Below are 17,990 nucleotides of genomic sequence, written 5' to 3'. Positions count from 1 at the left end.
CCGAGTAAAACTACACAGCTTATCCGCCCCGGTAGCCGCACGGAATTCTGCCAGCAAAACCGCACCAAATAGCGGAGCAGGTTTCGTGAGGCATGTCCGCTGCGGGAATCCTGCAGGGAAAAAAAAGTTTAGACTTGCCCCGTCCGTAGTCCTGGTGACGCATCTCTCTCTTCTGAACGTAGCCCCGCCTCCTGGGATGACGCTGTAAACCATGTGACCGCTGCAGCAGTCACATGGGATGAAACGTCATGACAGGAGGCCGGGCTGCGCTAAGAATAGAGGATCGCGTCACCAGGACTACGGCCGGGGTAAGTCTAAACTTTTTTATCAATTTAAAATAGTGCCTTTTTATTTTTTCTCATTTGTGATTTTTGCGGCAGAACCACAGCATTTCTGCAACAGATGAGCAGCGATTCCACAGAATAAATTGACACGCTGCGGCTTAAAAAGCCACACTGCAGGTCAATTTTTTTTTGCAGCGTGTGGATGAGATTTGTTCAAATCTCATCCACTCTGCTGCGACTAATACGCTGCGGATTTTCCACAATAAAATGTGTTACATAAAATCTGCAGTGTTCATGCCTAGTGTGTTCCTACCCTAAGGCCGGATTTACACGAGCGTGTGCTTTTTGCGCGCGCAAAAAACGTGGCGTTTTGTGCATGCAAAAGGTCCATAACAGCTCCGTGTGTCAGCAGCATATGATGCGTGGCTGTGTGATTTTCGCGCAGCCGCCATCATTATGACACTCTGTTTGTACATGCACATGGTGCTTTTCTGTTTTCATTCATAGTTTAGACTGCTGCGGAAGCGCTGGGCGTGATTTTCACGCACCCATTGACTTCAATGGGTGCGTGATGCGCGAACAATGCACAAATATTGGACATGTCGTGAGTTTTACGCAGCGGACACACGCTGCGTGAAAATCACTGACAGTCTGCACGGCCCCATAGAGTAACATAGGTCCGTGCGAGGCGCGTGAAAATCACGCGCGTTGCACGGACGTATTACACGTTCGTCTGAATAAGCCCTAACAATAAGGCCCAGTTCACAGAGTTTTTGGGCCTTGATATTGACTCGGACACTGCGTCACAATCAGCACCAAACAACTTCCAAAACCGCCTCCCATTGATTTAATCTGAAATCAATAGGAGCCAGTCGCGGAAAAAAGAAAAAGCAGCATGTCCTTTCTTGCCGCGGTTCCGCCTCTGACCTCCCATCAAAATCAATGGGAGGCAGAAAAATGCATTTTTCGCTGCATTGTTTGTCTGCTGTCCTCAATCACCGCGGGCAAAAAACACAGCAAAAAAACGCGGCAAGATAGTGTGGGCAGGTCAAAATCTGGCTCAAAATACTGTAAGGAATTTTGAGGCAGATTTTTTTCTGCCTGCAAAATACTCTGTGTGAACATGGCCATACATAAACAGCACTTTCAGACACTTTACTCACTGTGTCTGAAGAGCTGCTGGCTACCACTCCAGTCCTATTCAGGCGATGTCTTCGGTCCAGACGTCTAGTCCTTCACCTCCAGCCAGGCTCCAGGTAAGTTGTGTCCATGTGTGTGTCCGCTTCTTGCGCGCGCTGGCTATCGCGGGAGCGCGCGCTGGCGATCGCGGGTGCGCGCTTCCGCGGGTGCGCGCTTCCGCGGGTGCGCGCTTCCGGGCTTTTGCGGGTGCGCGCGCGGGCGGTCTCGAGTGCAGGCTTTCGTGGGTGCGTTCTTGCGGACGCTCGCGAGTGCGCACGTGCGGGAGTTTCCTTGTGCGCACGATCGGTCGCGCGCGCGGGCGGGCGGTTCGACGGCCCCCATGACGAGAGGGGGGCTCGCAGCTCACGACATTCTGTGGTGAAAAAAACGGGCCCCATTGCAGGGGCCCGTTTTTTTCTACCAATGGCAAGTCGCGGCAGTTGCCGGGCCCCCCTTTCAATTAGGTTTGGCCGGGCCCCTCACACCAGTACCCCTAATACCCCCCTGATGGCGGCCCTGGCCTCCATCTATCCCTGATCTAAGTACAGGCACCCATCTCCCTCCCCCACCCCTTTCACAGCCTGATAAATGTAAGGGTATGTTCACACGGCAGCATCCGTAACGGCTGAAATTACGGGGCTGTTTTCAGGAGAAAACAGCACCGTAATTTCAGCCGTAATGGCATGTTGAGGCGCTTTTTGCGGCGTCCATTACGGACGTTAAATGGAGCTGGTTTTCCATGGAGTTCATGGAGAACGGCTCCATTTACGTCTGAAGAAGTGACAGGCACTTCTTTGATGCGGGCGTCTTTTTTACGCCCCGCCTTTTGACAGCGGCGCGTAAAAAAAATAACCGTGTGCACAGAACATCGTTAGACCCATTCTAATGAATGGGCAGATGTTTGCCAATGCTATCAAGCCGCATTTTAGGACGTAAATCGAGGCGTAAAACGCCCGAATTACGTCCGTAAATAAGCCGTGTGAACATACCCTCAGTCTGCCCACTCCACCTATGTCAGACATCTTGGTACACACAATCCAGTCAGCACATTTTCCTCACCTGCTGCTGGATCTGTTCCAAGAGATCCTGTATTAGGCCCTGTTCACACTGAGTTTTTTTGCTGGCAGAAAATTCTGCCTCAAAATTTTGTCTTGAATTTGGAGGCAGATTTTGATCTGCCTGCACGCCGTTTGCCGCGTTTTTTGCCCGCGGCCATTGAGGGAAAAAGAAGCGACATTCCCTATCTTCGGGTGTTTACTCCTCTGACCTCCCACTGACATCAATGGGAGGCAGGGAAAGCGTTTTTCGCAGCGTTTCGCGCTCAATGGCTGCGTCGAAAAACGCCACGAAAAACGTGGCAAACGGTGTGCAGGCAGATCAAAATCTGCCTCAAAATTCAAGCAGAATTTTGAGGCAGAATTTTCTGTCTACAAAAAACTCAGTGTGAACAGGGCCTTACAGTGAAGCAAACAAAAAACACTACTCCAAACAATGGTAAAACTTTTCTTTTTTTACATAATTTACTATAAATGTATGTAAGGCCCAATGCACTCGAACGTGCTTTTGTGGCCGCAATTCCCTCGAAAATCCACGGGAGAATTGCGGCCCCATTCATTTCTATGGGCCCATGCACACGACCGTGGTTTCCAAGGTCCGTGCATGGCCCAGGAGCCTGAACCGCAGAAAGAACGGACATGTCTTATTACGGCCATGTTGTGTGGTCCAGGTTCGTAGAAAATAATAGACGCAGCCATGTGCCCGACCCGCGATTTGCGGGCGGCTCGCGGGTGATACTCCGCGGCCGCCCGACCCGAAGATCACGGCCGTGCACATGGCTATGGTCTTGTGCATGAGGCCTTAGTGTGTCTCACTATTATTTACTAAATATATATATATATTTTGTGTGTGCATATGTGTATGTGTGTGTATATGTATGTATATATATATATATATATATATATATATACATACATATACACACACACACACATAGGAGGGGGCATTTTAGAGGAGAGACAAGGCGGCCAGGCAGTGCGGGAACTACAAGTGTGAAGAAGGATGAGAAGGCATGGACGACGAGATTGTCGGAGAAGGGGGCGTGTTAGAGGAGAGAAAATCCTACAGTGAAGGAAGAGGAGGTGTGGATGACAAGATAGGAGGAGGGGGATGTGTACTATGATTGATGATGCTCCGTGTCTTTGCTAAGACAGCACTTCCGACTGTGTAGAGACACATAGCGTCATCAACTATCTTTAGGCTCTATTCACACGACTGGGTCCGAGTGTCGGCCAATAAAAACAGCAATTTTGGTCAGTTTTCTCGGCCGTTTTGCACCGGTTCCGTTCCGGGCCATGCTTCCATTTTTCTTCTGATTTTAACCCGTTTTGCATCCGTTTTTTCCTTGTCCATTTTGAAAACGGATGAATTTCATTTGTTAATTTTCTATAGATACTGCCACAGCCCCCCTGTAGGTAATGCCACACAGCCCCCCTGAAGGTAATGCCACACAGCCCCCTGTAAGCAATGCCACACAGCCCCCCTTGTAGGTAGTGCCACACAGCCCCCCTGTAGGTAATGCCACACACTACCTTCTATAGATAATGCCACAACCCCCCCTGTAGGTAATGCCACATAGCCCCCCTGTAGGTAATGCCACACAGCCCTCTGTAAGCAATGCCACACAGCCCCCCTTGTAGGTAGTGCCACATAGCCCCCTGTAGGTAATGCCACACAGCCAGCCACCCTGTAGGGAATTCCACATAGCCCAGCTGTAGGTAGTGCTACACAGCCCCATTGTACATAGTCACCCCCCCATAGATTGCGCTGCCCCTACTTTCCTGTAGAGGACGGCTCTAGGAGAAATCCCTCACTGAAGTGAGGGACTTCTCCTGGAGCGGAATCCCCGGCCACATCACCGGAGATTCCGCTTCAGAAGTCCCTGACGTCACTGTGTCCATATATGGTCAGTGAAGTGAGGGACTTCTCCTGGAGTGGAATCCCCGGCCACATCGCCGGGGATTCCGCTTCAGAAGTCTCTGACGTCACTGTGTCCATATATGGACAGTGAAGGCAGGGACTTCTCCTGGAGCGGAATCCCCAGCCACATCACCGGGGATTCCGCTTCAGAAGTCCCTGACGTCACTGTGTCCATATATGGACAGTGAAGGCAGGGACTTCTCCTGGAGCGGAATCCCCGGCCACATCGCTGGGGATTCCGCTTCAGAAGTCCCTGACGTCACTGTGTCCATATATGGACAGTGAAGGCAGAGACTTCTCCTGGAGCGGAATCCTCGGCCACATCGCCGGGAATTCTGCTTCAGAAGTCCCTAACGTCACTGTGTCGATATATGGACACAGTGAAGTCAGGGACTTCTCCTGGAGCGGAATCCCCAATCCCCGGCCACAGCGTTGCCGAAGCTGTGGCCTGGAATTGGGGATTCCATTTTTTACAGGCAGCAAAAGAACACCCTCCTCCTCCTCACATGCACTTCGCACTGTGAGGAGGAGAAGGTGAGAGCGAGCGACGGAAGATACATCCGTCACACTACACACCGACACCAAATAGTTAAAATGTGCGCATGCGCAATGGAAAATGCACGGTTGCTGAAGACGCAGCCATATCATTTAACACTACATGCGTGGTGGAGTGTGTGTCAACCACGCATGCTCTAAGCAGATGGGGGAAAACACGTGGTACAGTTACGTCATTTGTGACGTAACCGTACATTGTGAAAGCCGGAAACAGGAAGTTAGCTAGCGGAGCGAATGGACGGGTCTGCACAGGAAGTGCAGATTTTGGATTAACAAGCGGTCACGTGACGGAAGATGGGATACGCCGCTACATTCATCTGATCAAACGTAAGTACATTGCAAAGTTAGATGTTTTCCATTGTTTAGTTTAACTAAATGTAATTTGTTGCTTCCGGAAAACCCCTTTAATGCATAGAAACAGTACTCAAACCAAGTTCAGTAAAATCTATACAGCACCTGAATCAAACTCAGTACATAAATACAAGACAACAACCTAGCTCAGTACATATATAAAGGACAAGAACCAAGCTCAGTACATAAATGTAGCACCAGAAACAAGCTCAGAACATACAAACATCACCGGAACCAAGCCCAGTACATAAATACAGCACCAGAATCAAGCTCAGTCCATAAATACAGCACCAGAACTAAGCTCAGGATACAAATACAGCAACAGAACTAAGCTCAGTACATAAATACAGCACTAGAACAAAGCTCAATACATAAATACAGCACCAGAACAAAGCTTAGTACATATATACAATACCAGCACAAATACAGCTTAGTTCCAAGATCATTTTCAAAGTTAGGTAAGCCCCGGGATATAAACTTGTACGGTGTAAAACTACAGCTCCCAGTGTGGCCTGAATAATGGTAAGGATATGCGACTTTTGAGCTGTTCCAATTGGCTGTGCACACGACTGGCATTTACCTGGCAGTACAGTCTATTCTACTGCCTGTCTGTGGGGCCCCAGACATCCTTTGAAGAAGGATAATAAAAAAATAATAAATAATTTGATGTATACAATTTGCATGTGTTCCAGCTCTCAGCCAGTCCTAAGTCCAAAATATGGCGTTTTGTGAAGGAACATTTCTTTCCCCGTAATTACCACATACGTCCAGGCCATGTTTCAGTATTTGTCAGTCTTTATCCTATAATAGCTTATTTACGAGAGATAAAAGACCATTTACAATAAGTAGTTAGCCTTCTGATGCAAACTACAAGTCCATAAATATTAGTTTAGTTCATTAGGTTTAAACATATAATTTTAGAGTGTTGCTATTTTTTTTCTTCATAAAACAGTAGTACATGTGAAGGTAAGAAACTTAAAGGGATCCAAAAATATACCTGATGTAGAAAATAACACCAAGTAGGCAAAAAATAAAATATGTAAATCTTTATTATCCCATACGGGAGAAGTTACCCACAAAAAAAACATACATCTAAAATACAAAAAACTAAAAACACCCCAGATGGGAATGTGCATCAAGTCCCACGGAAATGACAATATAATATAACAAGATTATAGCATGAGACATATGAGTAGAATAGCCAGAAGATCCAATATCTAGAATGATCAACTAAGACGGCAAGATATGACTCAATAATGCAAAAGTGTATCAAAGTCTACAAAAGTCTAAATAGATCGTCATTTACCTGAAGTGGACATGATAAGAAAACACACTCCGATCCAAGGACCACCTCGACGCGCATTTCGCTTCCTTCGTCAGGAGGTGAAGTATGCCTGATGATTCCCCTCTTAAGTACACCTCCAAATGAGGTGATGTGAAGCGGCGCATGACAGGTCACGCCCATCTCCACGCGTCAGACCATCCGCGTCACGGCCGGAAGTTCATACCTGGAAACCAGGACTCGTTCTCAGACCTGGAGACAACTTCCGGTCCGACGCATGAGAGATCACGCGACCCGCATGCGCACCCATCAAGTACCCAACAGGTGAAGCAGGAAGCATACTGTCAATAGGGGAAAGTGTCCTAAATCCGATCCTTGGAACTGTCAAAAGCTATCAATAATACATATGTATATGCACAAGATAATAAACCGGAATATTGCGAAAATATCATTAATAAGCGTAACATTAAATCCAAATTAGATTGCTCAACAAATAATTATATAAATATATAAATAAGTATACATGACTGACCACAAATATCCTCATTATAGTACTAAGAATTTCATTACTTATAATGTATCATGCACATAATGATTAGATGTAATTAAACGTAACATACAGGATCCAACATAACATATCATGTGTATTAAAACCACCCATAAAAAATATAAATAATAATTTAAGAGGACCAAAAACGGACCAGACCCTTAATTATATATAAGTGTAAAGTGCACAGTAGTAAGTAATTGGATTCATAGATGCTGATCCCAAACGAAACCCATAACATTAAATCACGGGTACCGACCAGGATGAGCAGCACGGATCCAAAAATAAAGTGAAATAAAATAACACTACATTACATACACATAAATTAATAAATATATAATATATTTACAATAAAATAAATCATTTTTAAGATTAAATTAATAATACGTTATCTTGTGCATATACATATGTATTATTGATAGCTTTTGACAGTTCCAAGGATCGGATTTAGGACACTTTCCCCTATTGACAGTATGCTTCCTGCTTCACCTGTTGGGTACTTGATGGGTGCGCATGCGGGTCGCGTGATCTCTCATGCGTCGGACCGGAAGTTGTCTCCAGGTCTGAGAACGAGTCCTGGTTTCCAGGTACGAACTTCCGGCCGTGACGCGGATGGTCTGACGCGTGGAGATGGGCGTGACCTGTCATGCGCCGCTTCACATCACCTCATTTGGAGGTGTACTTAAGAGGGGAATCATCAGGCATACTTCAGCTCCTGACGAAGGAAGCGAAACGCGCGTCGAGGTGGTCCTTGGATCGCAGTGTGTTTTCTTATCATGTCCACTTCAGGTAAATGACGATCTATTTAGACTTTTGTAGACTTTGATACACTTTTGCATTATTGAGTCATATCTTGCCGTCTTAGTTGATCATTCTAGATATTGGATCTTCTGGCTATTCTACTCATATGTCTCATGCTATAATCTTGTTATATCATATTGTCATTTCCGTGGGACTTGATGCACATTCCAATCTGGGGTGTTTTTAGTTTTTGGTATTTTAGATGTATGTTTTTTTTGTGGGTAACTTCTCCCGTATGGGATAATAAAGATTTACATATTTTATTTTTTGCCTACTTGGTGTTATTTTCTACATCAGGTATATTTTTGGATTTCTGATAATCATTGTCATACCTGATGGTTTGATATATGCTCTAAGTACAATTTCTGTTGAAGAAACTTAAAGGGGTTGTCCACTACCGGACAACGGATGACCTATCCACCGGATAGGTCATCAGTATATGATCTGGGGGAGTCCGACACCAAGACCCCGCACCTATCAGCTGTTTCTGCTGCCTGCATGCACCGGATGTCATTGCACACTATGCAGTGTATGGAGCCGAAAGCAGTTGGCTTCGTACATTGCATAGCGACCGTGCTGCAGATGTCAATGAACCACTATTTGAGCAAATCCCCAGAGTGAAAGTTTATGGAATTGCTATACGAGCAATTCCAAAAGGAAGCTGGAGACTGCCTGGATGAAATGTACAAGTAAATCCACTACCTCAAGTCCATCACCACTATGGTCAGCAGAGTCTAAGGCTACTCTATGGTCTTCACCAGAGCCCTAGCAAAGCAGGTTGGGTTTGGCCGCATAGAACCCAGGTTGGACAGGAGGTGTATTTGCAGGTAATACCAGAATGGATAACCAGACAGCCAGAGGGGTAGTAAACAATCAGAGTTCAAACCAGGAGAGACTAAAAGTCCAAATAGCAAAATAGAAGTTATACCAGGAGCAGCAGAGGTCGAAACCAGCTGTGAGCAGAATATCCAAATAAATGAGCAGAGGGTAAATCCAAAGACAAAGCTGAAGTCCAGTTCAAAGAGTCAAAGTAGACAAGGTAATTCAAGGTGTAACCAGGAGCTTGATCAGTAACATGTATTCACAAGAAAATCACAAGCAACAAACAAGAAACTGAACAGACTCAAATACTCCACCCTTAGCCCTGATAGTTTGCTGACAGAGAAAACAGTTTGGCTCTTAATTTCAAACCGGGGCCACCCAGAAGCTTGGCTAGTAGTCATGACAACCTAAAAGTGACGGATGTTTCCTAACAGCAGAACTGCATCTCTGTTCCTATTCACTTGAATAGGAGCAGAGCTGCAGTACTGCAACTTGGCCGCTATTTCGTGACCGGAGCCATCCGCTTCCGACATGGACGTCCGATGCCCAGAGGCAGCCGGAGCGGCTGATTGGTGTGGGGTCCCGGTGTCGGACCCCCACAGATCATATACTGATGACCTATCCGGTGGATAGGTCATCAGTTGTGTGCCATCAGAAGGATGGAGAGGAAGGATCATATTAAGGGAGTTGTCTCAACTGATATTGAAGCTGGCCTGGCGATCAGCAGATTGTTGCAGGTCCAGCTTTCTAAATCCCAGGCGATCAGCTGTTATATGCTCGGCAGAAAATGAATAGCTGTCCATATAATACATGGTTAAGCCTAGTCTTCCAGAGCAAGAACCGTTGTTTGACACTGGATCCTGGTGAAAACTGGCAGCAGATGTTCAATTCCTTTGCAGCGCCAATGCAGGGGAAAAGAAGCATTACACTGTTCCTATTGAAATCAATGGGCTGTCCGTGTAATACACAGGAGTGTTGGGTGCTTCAGAGCAAAATATGTATTTTCTAGTCGCTTTCCACTCAGGCTAACTGATTAGAATCCTGAACAGGGGACTCCCAAATTCTGAGATAGGGTATTTAAAAATGTTTTCTAAACCGACAACTCCTTTAAGGGCGGCACGGGTACCTTTGCTCAGTTATTTGAGATTCAGGCAGTTGGTCATCAGAAATGTGCAACAGGACTGGCGTTCTGAACGCCTATGGACACCTCTGCAGGACACCTCATCTGCTCCTCAGTGTCAGGGATGGATTATAATGTATGCGGTAGTAGTTGGTATAAGTTCAATACTTATTATATACATGTGATGTAGTTCTATGATGAAAGCACTGATAGGAGGGGACTTTTCATTCAAGTTATTGTTATGTTTATTTACATGATTTGGCGTAGCTTTATGGTAAGTGGTGAAGGTGCTAGGCATGTTGAATTTATAGGCTCTTTAGATGAAAAGGCAATTGTGAATCACAAATAAATTTTTCCCTAATAACATCTAGAATAAAGTGTCTTTTAAATTAAATTTATGATAATTCAATGACAGTTTGCATTATACATATTTCCAAAAAACAAGACTAATTTATAAATAACATTTTTAAATATGGTCTTCATCAACATTGTTTTCTATTCTTGAAGGCTCTTATTCATTATGCTCTGCAGATTAGATTGCAATTTTAATTAGTCAACATTCAAAAGTTAACCCCTTCCCTCTTTAGCCACTTTTGACCTTCCTGACCGAGCCTCATTTTTCAAATCTGACATGTGTCACTTTATGTGGTAATAACTTCAGAATGCTTTCACCTATCCAAGCGATTCTGTGATTGTTTTCTCGTGACACAATGGACTTTAAGTTACTGGCAAAATTTGCTCGATATGTTCAGTATTTAATTGTGAAAAACACCAAAATTTAGCGAAAAATTGCAAAAATTAGCATTTTTCTCAATTTAAATGTATCTGCTTGGAAGACAGGCAGTTATACCACACAAAATTGTTGCTAATTAACATCCCCCATATGTCTACTTTAGATTGGCATCGTTTTTTGAACATCCTTTTATTTTTCTATGACATCACAAGGCTTAGAACTTTAGCAGCAATTTCTCACATTTTCATGAAAATTTCAAAAGGCCATTTTTAAAGGGGCCAGTTCAGTTGTGAAGTGGCTTTGAGGGCCTTATATATTAGAAACCCCCAAAAAGTCACCCCATTTTAAAAACTTCACCCCTCAAAGTATTCAAAACAGCATTTAGAAAATGTCTTAACCCTTTACACATGTCACAGGAATTAAAGCAAAGTAGAGGTGAAATTTACAAATTTCATATTTTTTTGCAGAAATAAATTTTTAGTACAATTTCTTTTATAACACAGAAGGTTTTACCAGAGAAATGCAACTCAATATTTGTTGCCCAGTTTCTGCAGTTTTAGGAAATATCCCACATGTGGCCGTAGCGTGCTACTGGACTGAAGCACCGGCCTCAGAAGCAAAGGAGGACCTAGTGGATTTTGGGGCCTTATTTTTGTTAGAATAAATTTTAGGCACCATGTCAGGTTTGAAGGGCTCTTGCGGTGCCAAAACAGTCAAAATCCCCCAAAAGTGACCCCATCTGGGAAACTACACACCTCAAGGAAATTATCTAGGGGTACAGTGAGCATTTTGACCGCACAGGTTTTTTACAGAAATTATTGGAAGTAGGCCGTGAAAATTAAAATCAACATTTCTTCAAAGAAAATGTAGGTTTAGCGATTTTTTTCTCATTTCCACAAGGACTGAAGGAGAAAAAGCACCGTAAAATTTGTAAAGCAATTTCTCCCGAGTAAAACAATACCCCACATGTGGTAATAAACGGTTGTTTGGAGACACGGCAGGGCTGAGAAGGGAAAGAGCGCTATTTGGCTTTTGGAGCTCAAGTTTAGCAGGAATGGTTTGAGAGGCCATGTCACATTTACAAAGCCCCTGAGGGGACAAAACAGTGGAAACCCCCCACAAGCGACCCCATTTTGGAAACTACACCCATTGAGGAAATTATCTAGGGGTACAGTGAGCGTTTTGACCCAACAGGTTTTTTTGCATAAATTATTGGAAATAGGCCCTGAAAATGACAATCTAAATTTTTTCAAAGAAAATGTAGGTTTAGCTAATTTTTTCTCATTTCCACAAGGACTGAAGGAGAAAAAGCACCGTAAAATTTGTAAACCAATCTCTCCCGAGTAAAACAATACTCCACATGTGGTAATAAACGGCTGTTTGGAGACATGGCAGGGCTGAGAAGGGAAAGAGCGCTATTTGGCTTTTGGAGATCACATTGAGCAGGAATGGTTTGCGGCGGCCATGTCACATTTGCAAAGCCCCTGAGGGGAAAAAACAATGAAAACGCCCAAAAAGTGACACCATTTAGGAAACTACACCTCTTGAGGAATTCATCTAGGGGTGTAGTGAGCATTTTGACCCCACAGATGTTTCATAGAATTTATTAGAATTGGGCAGTGAAAATAAAAACAATCCTTTTTCTTCAATAAGAAGAAGAATTTTTTCATTTTCGCAACAAATAAAGGAAAAAAAAGAACCCAACATTTGTAAAGCAATTTCTACCGAGTACGGCAATACCCCATATGTGGTCATAAACTGCTGTTTGGGCACACGGCAGGGCTCAGAAGGGAAGGACCGCCATTTGGAGTGCAGATGTTGCTGGATTGGTTTCTGGGCGCCTGTTGGCCCAAAACAGTGGAAACCCCCCAGAAGTGACCCAATTTTGGAAACTACACCCCTCAATGCATTTACCTAGGGGTGTAGTGAGCATGTTAACCCTGCAGGTGTTTTGTAGAAATTAGTGTGAACTCGATGTTGCAGAGTGAAAATGGGATTTTTTCCACAGATATGTGGACAATATGTGGTGCCCGGCTTGTGCCACCATAACAAGACAGCTCTCTAATTATTATGCTGGGTTTCCTGGTTTTAGAAACACCCTACATGTGGTCCTAATCTCTTGCCTGGACAGTCGACCAGGCTCAGGAGTGAAAGCGTACCATGTAAAATTGAGGCCTAATTTGGCGATTTACAAAGTATTGGTTCACAACTGCAGAGGCTCAGATGTGAAATAATAAAAATAAACCCCTGAGAAGTGACCCCATTATGGAAACTGCACCCCTCAAGGCATTTATTAAGGGGTGTAGTGAGCATTTTCACCCCACAGGTCTTTTCCATAAATAAATGCGCTGTGGATGGTGCAAATTAAAAATGTATATTTTTCCCTAGATATGCCATTCAGTGGCAAATATGTCGTGCCCAGCTTATGACGCTGGAGACACACACCCCAAAAATTGTTAAAAGGGTTCTCCCGGGTATGACGATGCCATATATGTGGAAGGAAACTGCTGTTTGGGCACGCTGTAGGGTTCAGATGGGAGGAAATGCCATTTGGCTTTTGGAGCGTGGATTTTGCTTGGTAGTAGTTTTGTTTGGAGTCTTACTGGTGTTTCCGTTTATAATGTAGGGCATATGTAAGCCGGGCGGAGTATATAAGGGGCATAGTCAGGTGGTATAATAATGGGGTAAAAAAAACAATAAAATAATCCATAGATGTGTGTTACGCTGTGAAGCAATCCTTTCTGCACAGGCCGGTGTCGCACTGATAAATGGTGTCATTTCTTATCCCCCTTTTGGTCCACACTCAGCACCTTTTGTAGTTTGGGGAATTTTGCTGGGAAGTGTTGTCCTGGTATAATACGGACACCCTCGCTTCCAGCGGATATGTTTGGGCTCTCCCCTTCCTGGTTCCCTAATTTTAGGTCCTTGATAAATCGCCTCTTCAAACAGAAGAAATGTTCCCCTCGGGCACAACTGCATATTTTTTTATTTCCTGACTTATTGGAGCCATAACTAATTTTATTTTTCATAGACGTAGCGGTATGAGGGCTGGTTTGTTGCGGGACGAGCTGTAGTTATTATTGGTACCATTTTGGGGTACATGCAACTTTTTGATCACCTTTTATCCTATTTTTTGGGATGCCAGGTAAACAAAAAAAACCCAATTCTGGCACAGCTTTTTTCGGTTTTTTTTATACAGCGTTCACCACGCATTATAAACTACATGTTAACTTTATTCTGCAGGTCAGTACGATTCCGGCGATACCTAATTTATAGACCTTTTTTATGTTTTACAACTTTTTGCACAATAAAATTACTTTTGTAAAAAGAATGTATTTTTTCTGTCGCCAAGTTGTGAGAACCATAACTTTTTAATTTTTTTGTCGCCGGAGCTGTATGAGGGCTTGTTTTTTGCAGGACGAGCTATAGTTTTTATAGGTACCATTTTTGGATATGTGCAACTTTTTGATCACTTTTTATTCTAACATTTGTAGGGCAAAGTAACTAAAAAACAGAAACTCTGGTAACGTTTTTTACGTTTTTTTTACGCTGTTCACCGCGTGCAATAAATAATATAATATTTTGATACCTCAGGTCGTTACGGTCGCGGCGATACCAAATACATATGGTTTATTATTATTTTTCAATAATAAAGGACTTGATAAGAGTAAAAGGGGGATTGTGTTTTATTTGATTACTTGAAACTTTTATTGTTTTCAAACTTTTATTATTTGCACTTTTTTTTACACTTTTTTATACTTTTTTTACACTTTTTCTCAAGTCCCACTAGGGGACTTGAAGGTCCAACGGTCAGATTTTTTTTTTTCTAATACATTGCACTACCTATGTAGTGCAATGTATTAGATCTGTCAGTCATTCACTGACAGCAAGCCGATTAGGCTTCGCCTCCCGGCGGGGCCTAAATCGGCTTCCGTAATGGCAGAGCAGGAGACCATTGTGTCTCCTGTTGCCATAACAGCAGTCGCCAGTCCTGATTGCCTGTCAGGGCTGGCGATCTGCTAGTAACCGCTAAGATCAATCGCTTTCGATTGCTGCATCGAAGGGGTTAATGGCAGGGATCGGAGCTAGCTCCGGTTCCTGCCGTTACAGGTGGATGTCAGCTGTACAGTACAGCTGACTTCCACCGCTGATGACGCCGGATCAGCTCCTGACCCGGCGCCATCTTGCCGGCAGCTACGGAAGCCGATCAGGCTCCGCCGCCGGGCGGATCTTGACCGGCTTCGGTGCTAGGCAGACCGGGAGGCCAGTATTAGGCCTCCGGTTGCCATTGCAGCCACCGGAACCCCGGCAATTTCATTACTGGGGTTCCGATGAGCTGCAAACACCTTAAGTGCAGCGATCGCGTTTGAGCGCTGCACTTAAGGGGTTAATGGCGGGGATCGAAGCTAATTTCGGTCCCCGCCATTACAGCCGGATGTCAGCCGTAAGATACAGCTGAGATCCGGTGATGATGGCACCGGCTCAGCTTCTGAGCCGGTCCCAAACATTCGGCGTACATGTACGGCAAGATGCGGGAAGTCAATGCTTTCCATGACGTACATGTACGGCAAATGTCGGGAAGGGGTTAATGTATCGTTGTTATCACAACAGAAGAACATAACTGTGGCACAACATAGTGCCAGGTAGTAAAATAAGACTTATACCTAAGGAATGTCAGATAGGAACTTTCCTAGTGAGGTATTAATTGAATTGAATTGAATAACTGAATTGAATTGAAGTGGCTCTAGTAACACAAACAATCCACATGAAACATGTACTCTATGTAGTAGTTGCTCAGTAAATTTCCCAACATAGATTATTGATAAGTCTATGCTAAGAAATTGTATAATGTGACCACACAATACCTTAATATCTATATTTACTCAAAGCTTAACACTAAATACAAATAGATAATGTAGCTAACTGTGGCAGGAATGCAACCACTTTCATTTGGATCACACAGACTGTCTGCATAAAACAACTAACATCTAACCATAACCTGTGCTAGGAATGCATATACCTTAACCCCTACCCGCACCAGGACGTAACTGTCCGTCGTTGCGGGAAGTTACTTCCCGCACGAGGACGTACAGTTACTGAGTTAATCCCGGTGCACACTGTCGGCGACAGTGTGCACCGGGAACCAGGAGGTCAGCTGTCGCCGACAGCTGACACTCCCCTCTTGCCGGCCAGCGGTCCTTTGCCGCTGATTTAGGCGCATTAACCCCTTAAATTCGGCGATCGGGTGCAATCGCCGAATTTTAGGGGTTTCTAACATATCGGCAGACCCCCGTCCGAAATCGCGGGGTCTGCCGATAGTTAGTATGGCAAACGGAAGCCAAACAATGGCTTCCGGGTCTGCCATGGACGGAAGCCCATCAGGACTTACCTTCGGCTGGTCCTGATAGGCTTCCTGTCAGAGTGACAGAAAGTCACTGTGCCGTTCCCGATGCACACTGTCGGCGACAGTGTGCATCGGGAACTTGGAGATCAGCTGTCCCCGACAGCTGACACTCTCCAGTGTTGCCGATCAGCGGCTCATCGCCGCTGATTTCGGCAATTAACCCGTTACATGCGGGGCTCGATTGCGATCTCCGCATGTAGCGGGTTTGTAGCGCATCAGCAGCCCCCATGCAATCGTGGGGGCTTCTGATGCTTGTGATGGCACCCGGGGGCCAGACAACGGCCCCCGGGTCTGCCATGTATGTCAGCCTATGAGGATCAGCCTCTGCTGATCCTCGTAGACCAACTGTCAGAGTGACTGTGACGTCACACTGACAGTTGGAATACGTTACACTACCTAGGTAGTGTAATGTATTCTAGCAGCGATCAGAGCTGCAGGTCAAAAAAATAAAGTGTAAAAAGTAAAAAAAAAGTTAAACAAAAATATAAAGTGTAAAAAGTAAAAAAAAGTTAATCAAAATGTTTTATAAAAGTGTAAAAATAAAAGGTTTTGTTTTCCTATAATAAGTCATTTATTATAGGGAAAAAATGAAACCGTTAAAAAAAAGTACACATATTTGGTATCGCCGCGTTCGTAACGACCCAATCTATGAAACTATAATGTTCATTTTTCCGCACGGTGAACGCCGCAAACAAAATAAACGGAAAACTGTCAGCATCGCTATTTTTTGGTCACCACCCCTCCCAAGATATAGAATAAAAAGTGATCAAAAAGTCGCATTTACCCCAAAATGGTACCAATAAAAACTACAACCCGTCCCGCAAAAAACAAGACCTCACACAGCTTTTTTGACGAAAAAATAAAAAAGTTACGGCTCGGAATAGCGTGTCCCAGAAAATAAATTATTTTATAGAAACCTAATTTTATTGTGCAAACGCTGCAAAACTTAAAAAAAAATATACACATATGGTATCGGCGTAATCGTACCGACCGGCAGAATAAATTAAAACGTAATTTATTGCGCACGGTGAACGCTGTAATAAATAAAGAATTTAAAGCGCCAAAATCGCTGTTTTTTGGTCACCCTAGCTCTAAAAAAGATCCTGAGTGGCCAAAATGCTCACTATACCACTAGAAAAATTCCTTGAGGGGTGTAGATTCCAAAATGGGGTCACTTTTGGCGGGTTTCCACTGTTTTGGTCCCTCCGAGGCGTTGCAAACCCGACATGGCACTGAAAACCAATCCAGCAAAATCTGCATTCCAAAATCCAAAAGGCGCTCCTTCCCTCCTGAGCCCTGCTGTGGGCCCAAACATCAGTTTACGACCACATATGGGGTATTGCCGTAATTGGGAAAAATTGCTTTACAAATTTTGGGGTGCTTTTTCTCCTTTATTCCTTGTAAAAATGAAAAAATTCTATGTTTCCACAGAAAAATAGGTGATTTTCATCTTCACAGACTAATTCCACTAAATTCTGCAAAAAAACTGTGGGGTCAATATGCTAACTATACCCCTAGAAAAATGCCTTGAGGGGTGTAGTTTCCAAAATGGGGTCACTTTGGGGGGTTTCGGCTGTTTAGGTACCACAAGACCTCCTCAAACCTGACATGGTGCCTAAAATATATTCCTAAAAAAAGGAGGCCCCAAAATCCACTATCTGCTCCTTTGCTTCTGAGGCCGGTGCTTCAGTCCATTATCACACTAGGGCCACATGTTGGATATTTCTAAAATCTGCAGAATCTGGGCAATAAATATTGAGTTGCGTTTCCCTGGTAAAACCTTCTGTGTTACAGATTTTTTTTTATTACAAATGAATTTCGGCAAAAAAAATGAAATTTGTAAATTTCACCTCTACTTTGCCTTAATTACTGTGAAACGCCTAAAGGGTTAAAATACTTTCTGAATGTGGTTTTGAATACCTTGAGGGGTACAGTT

At 44.1% G+C, this 17,990-nt stretch overlaps 1 protein-coding gene across 4 annotated transcripts in view; it reads left to right on the top strand.

Annotated features, from left to right (window-relative positions):
* Window positions 1-230: 230 nt before the first annotated feature.
* CD164L2 (CD164 molecule like 2) overlaps window positions 231-17,990 on the top strand; it is an 85,305-nt gene continuing 67,545 nt past the window's right edge. For all 4 annotated transcript variants that reach the window (XM_075850566.1, XM_075850567.1, XM_075850565.1 and 1 more), the window contains exon 1: window positions 231-308. In XM_075850566.1, coding sequence (XP_075706681.1) covers window positions 239-308 — 70 coding nt within the window. In that variant the 5' untranslated portion in view covers window positions 231-238. The remainder of the gene's footprint in view (window positions 309-17,990) is intronic.

This window comes from Rhinoderma darwinii, chromosome 2 (assembly GCF_050947455.1).
Source record: "Rhinoderma darwinii isolate aRhiDar2 chromosome 2, aRhiDar2.hap1, whole genome shotgun sequence".
In the NCBI taxonomy this organism is placed as follows: Eukaryota; Metazoa; Chordata; class Amphibia; order Anura; family Rhinodermatidae; genus Rhinoderma; species Rhinoderma darwinii.
This window is presented reverse-complemented; position numbering and strand designations above follow the sequence as displayed.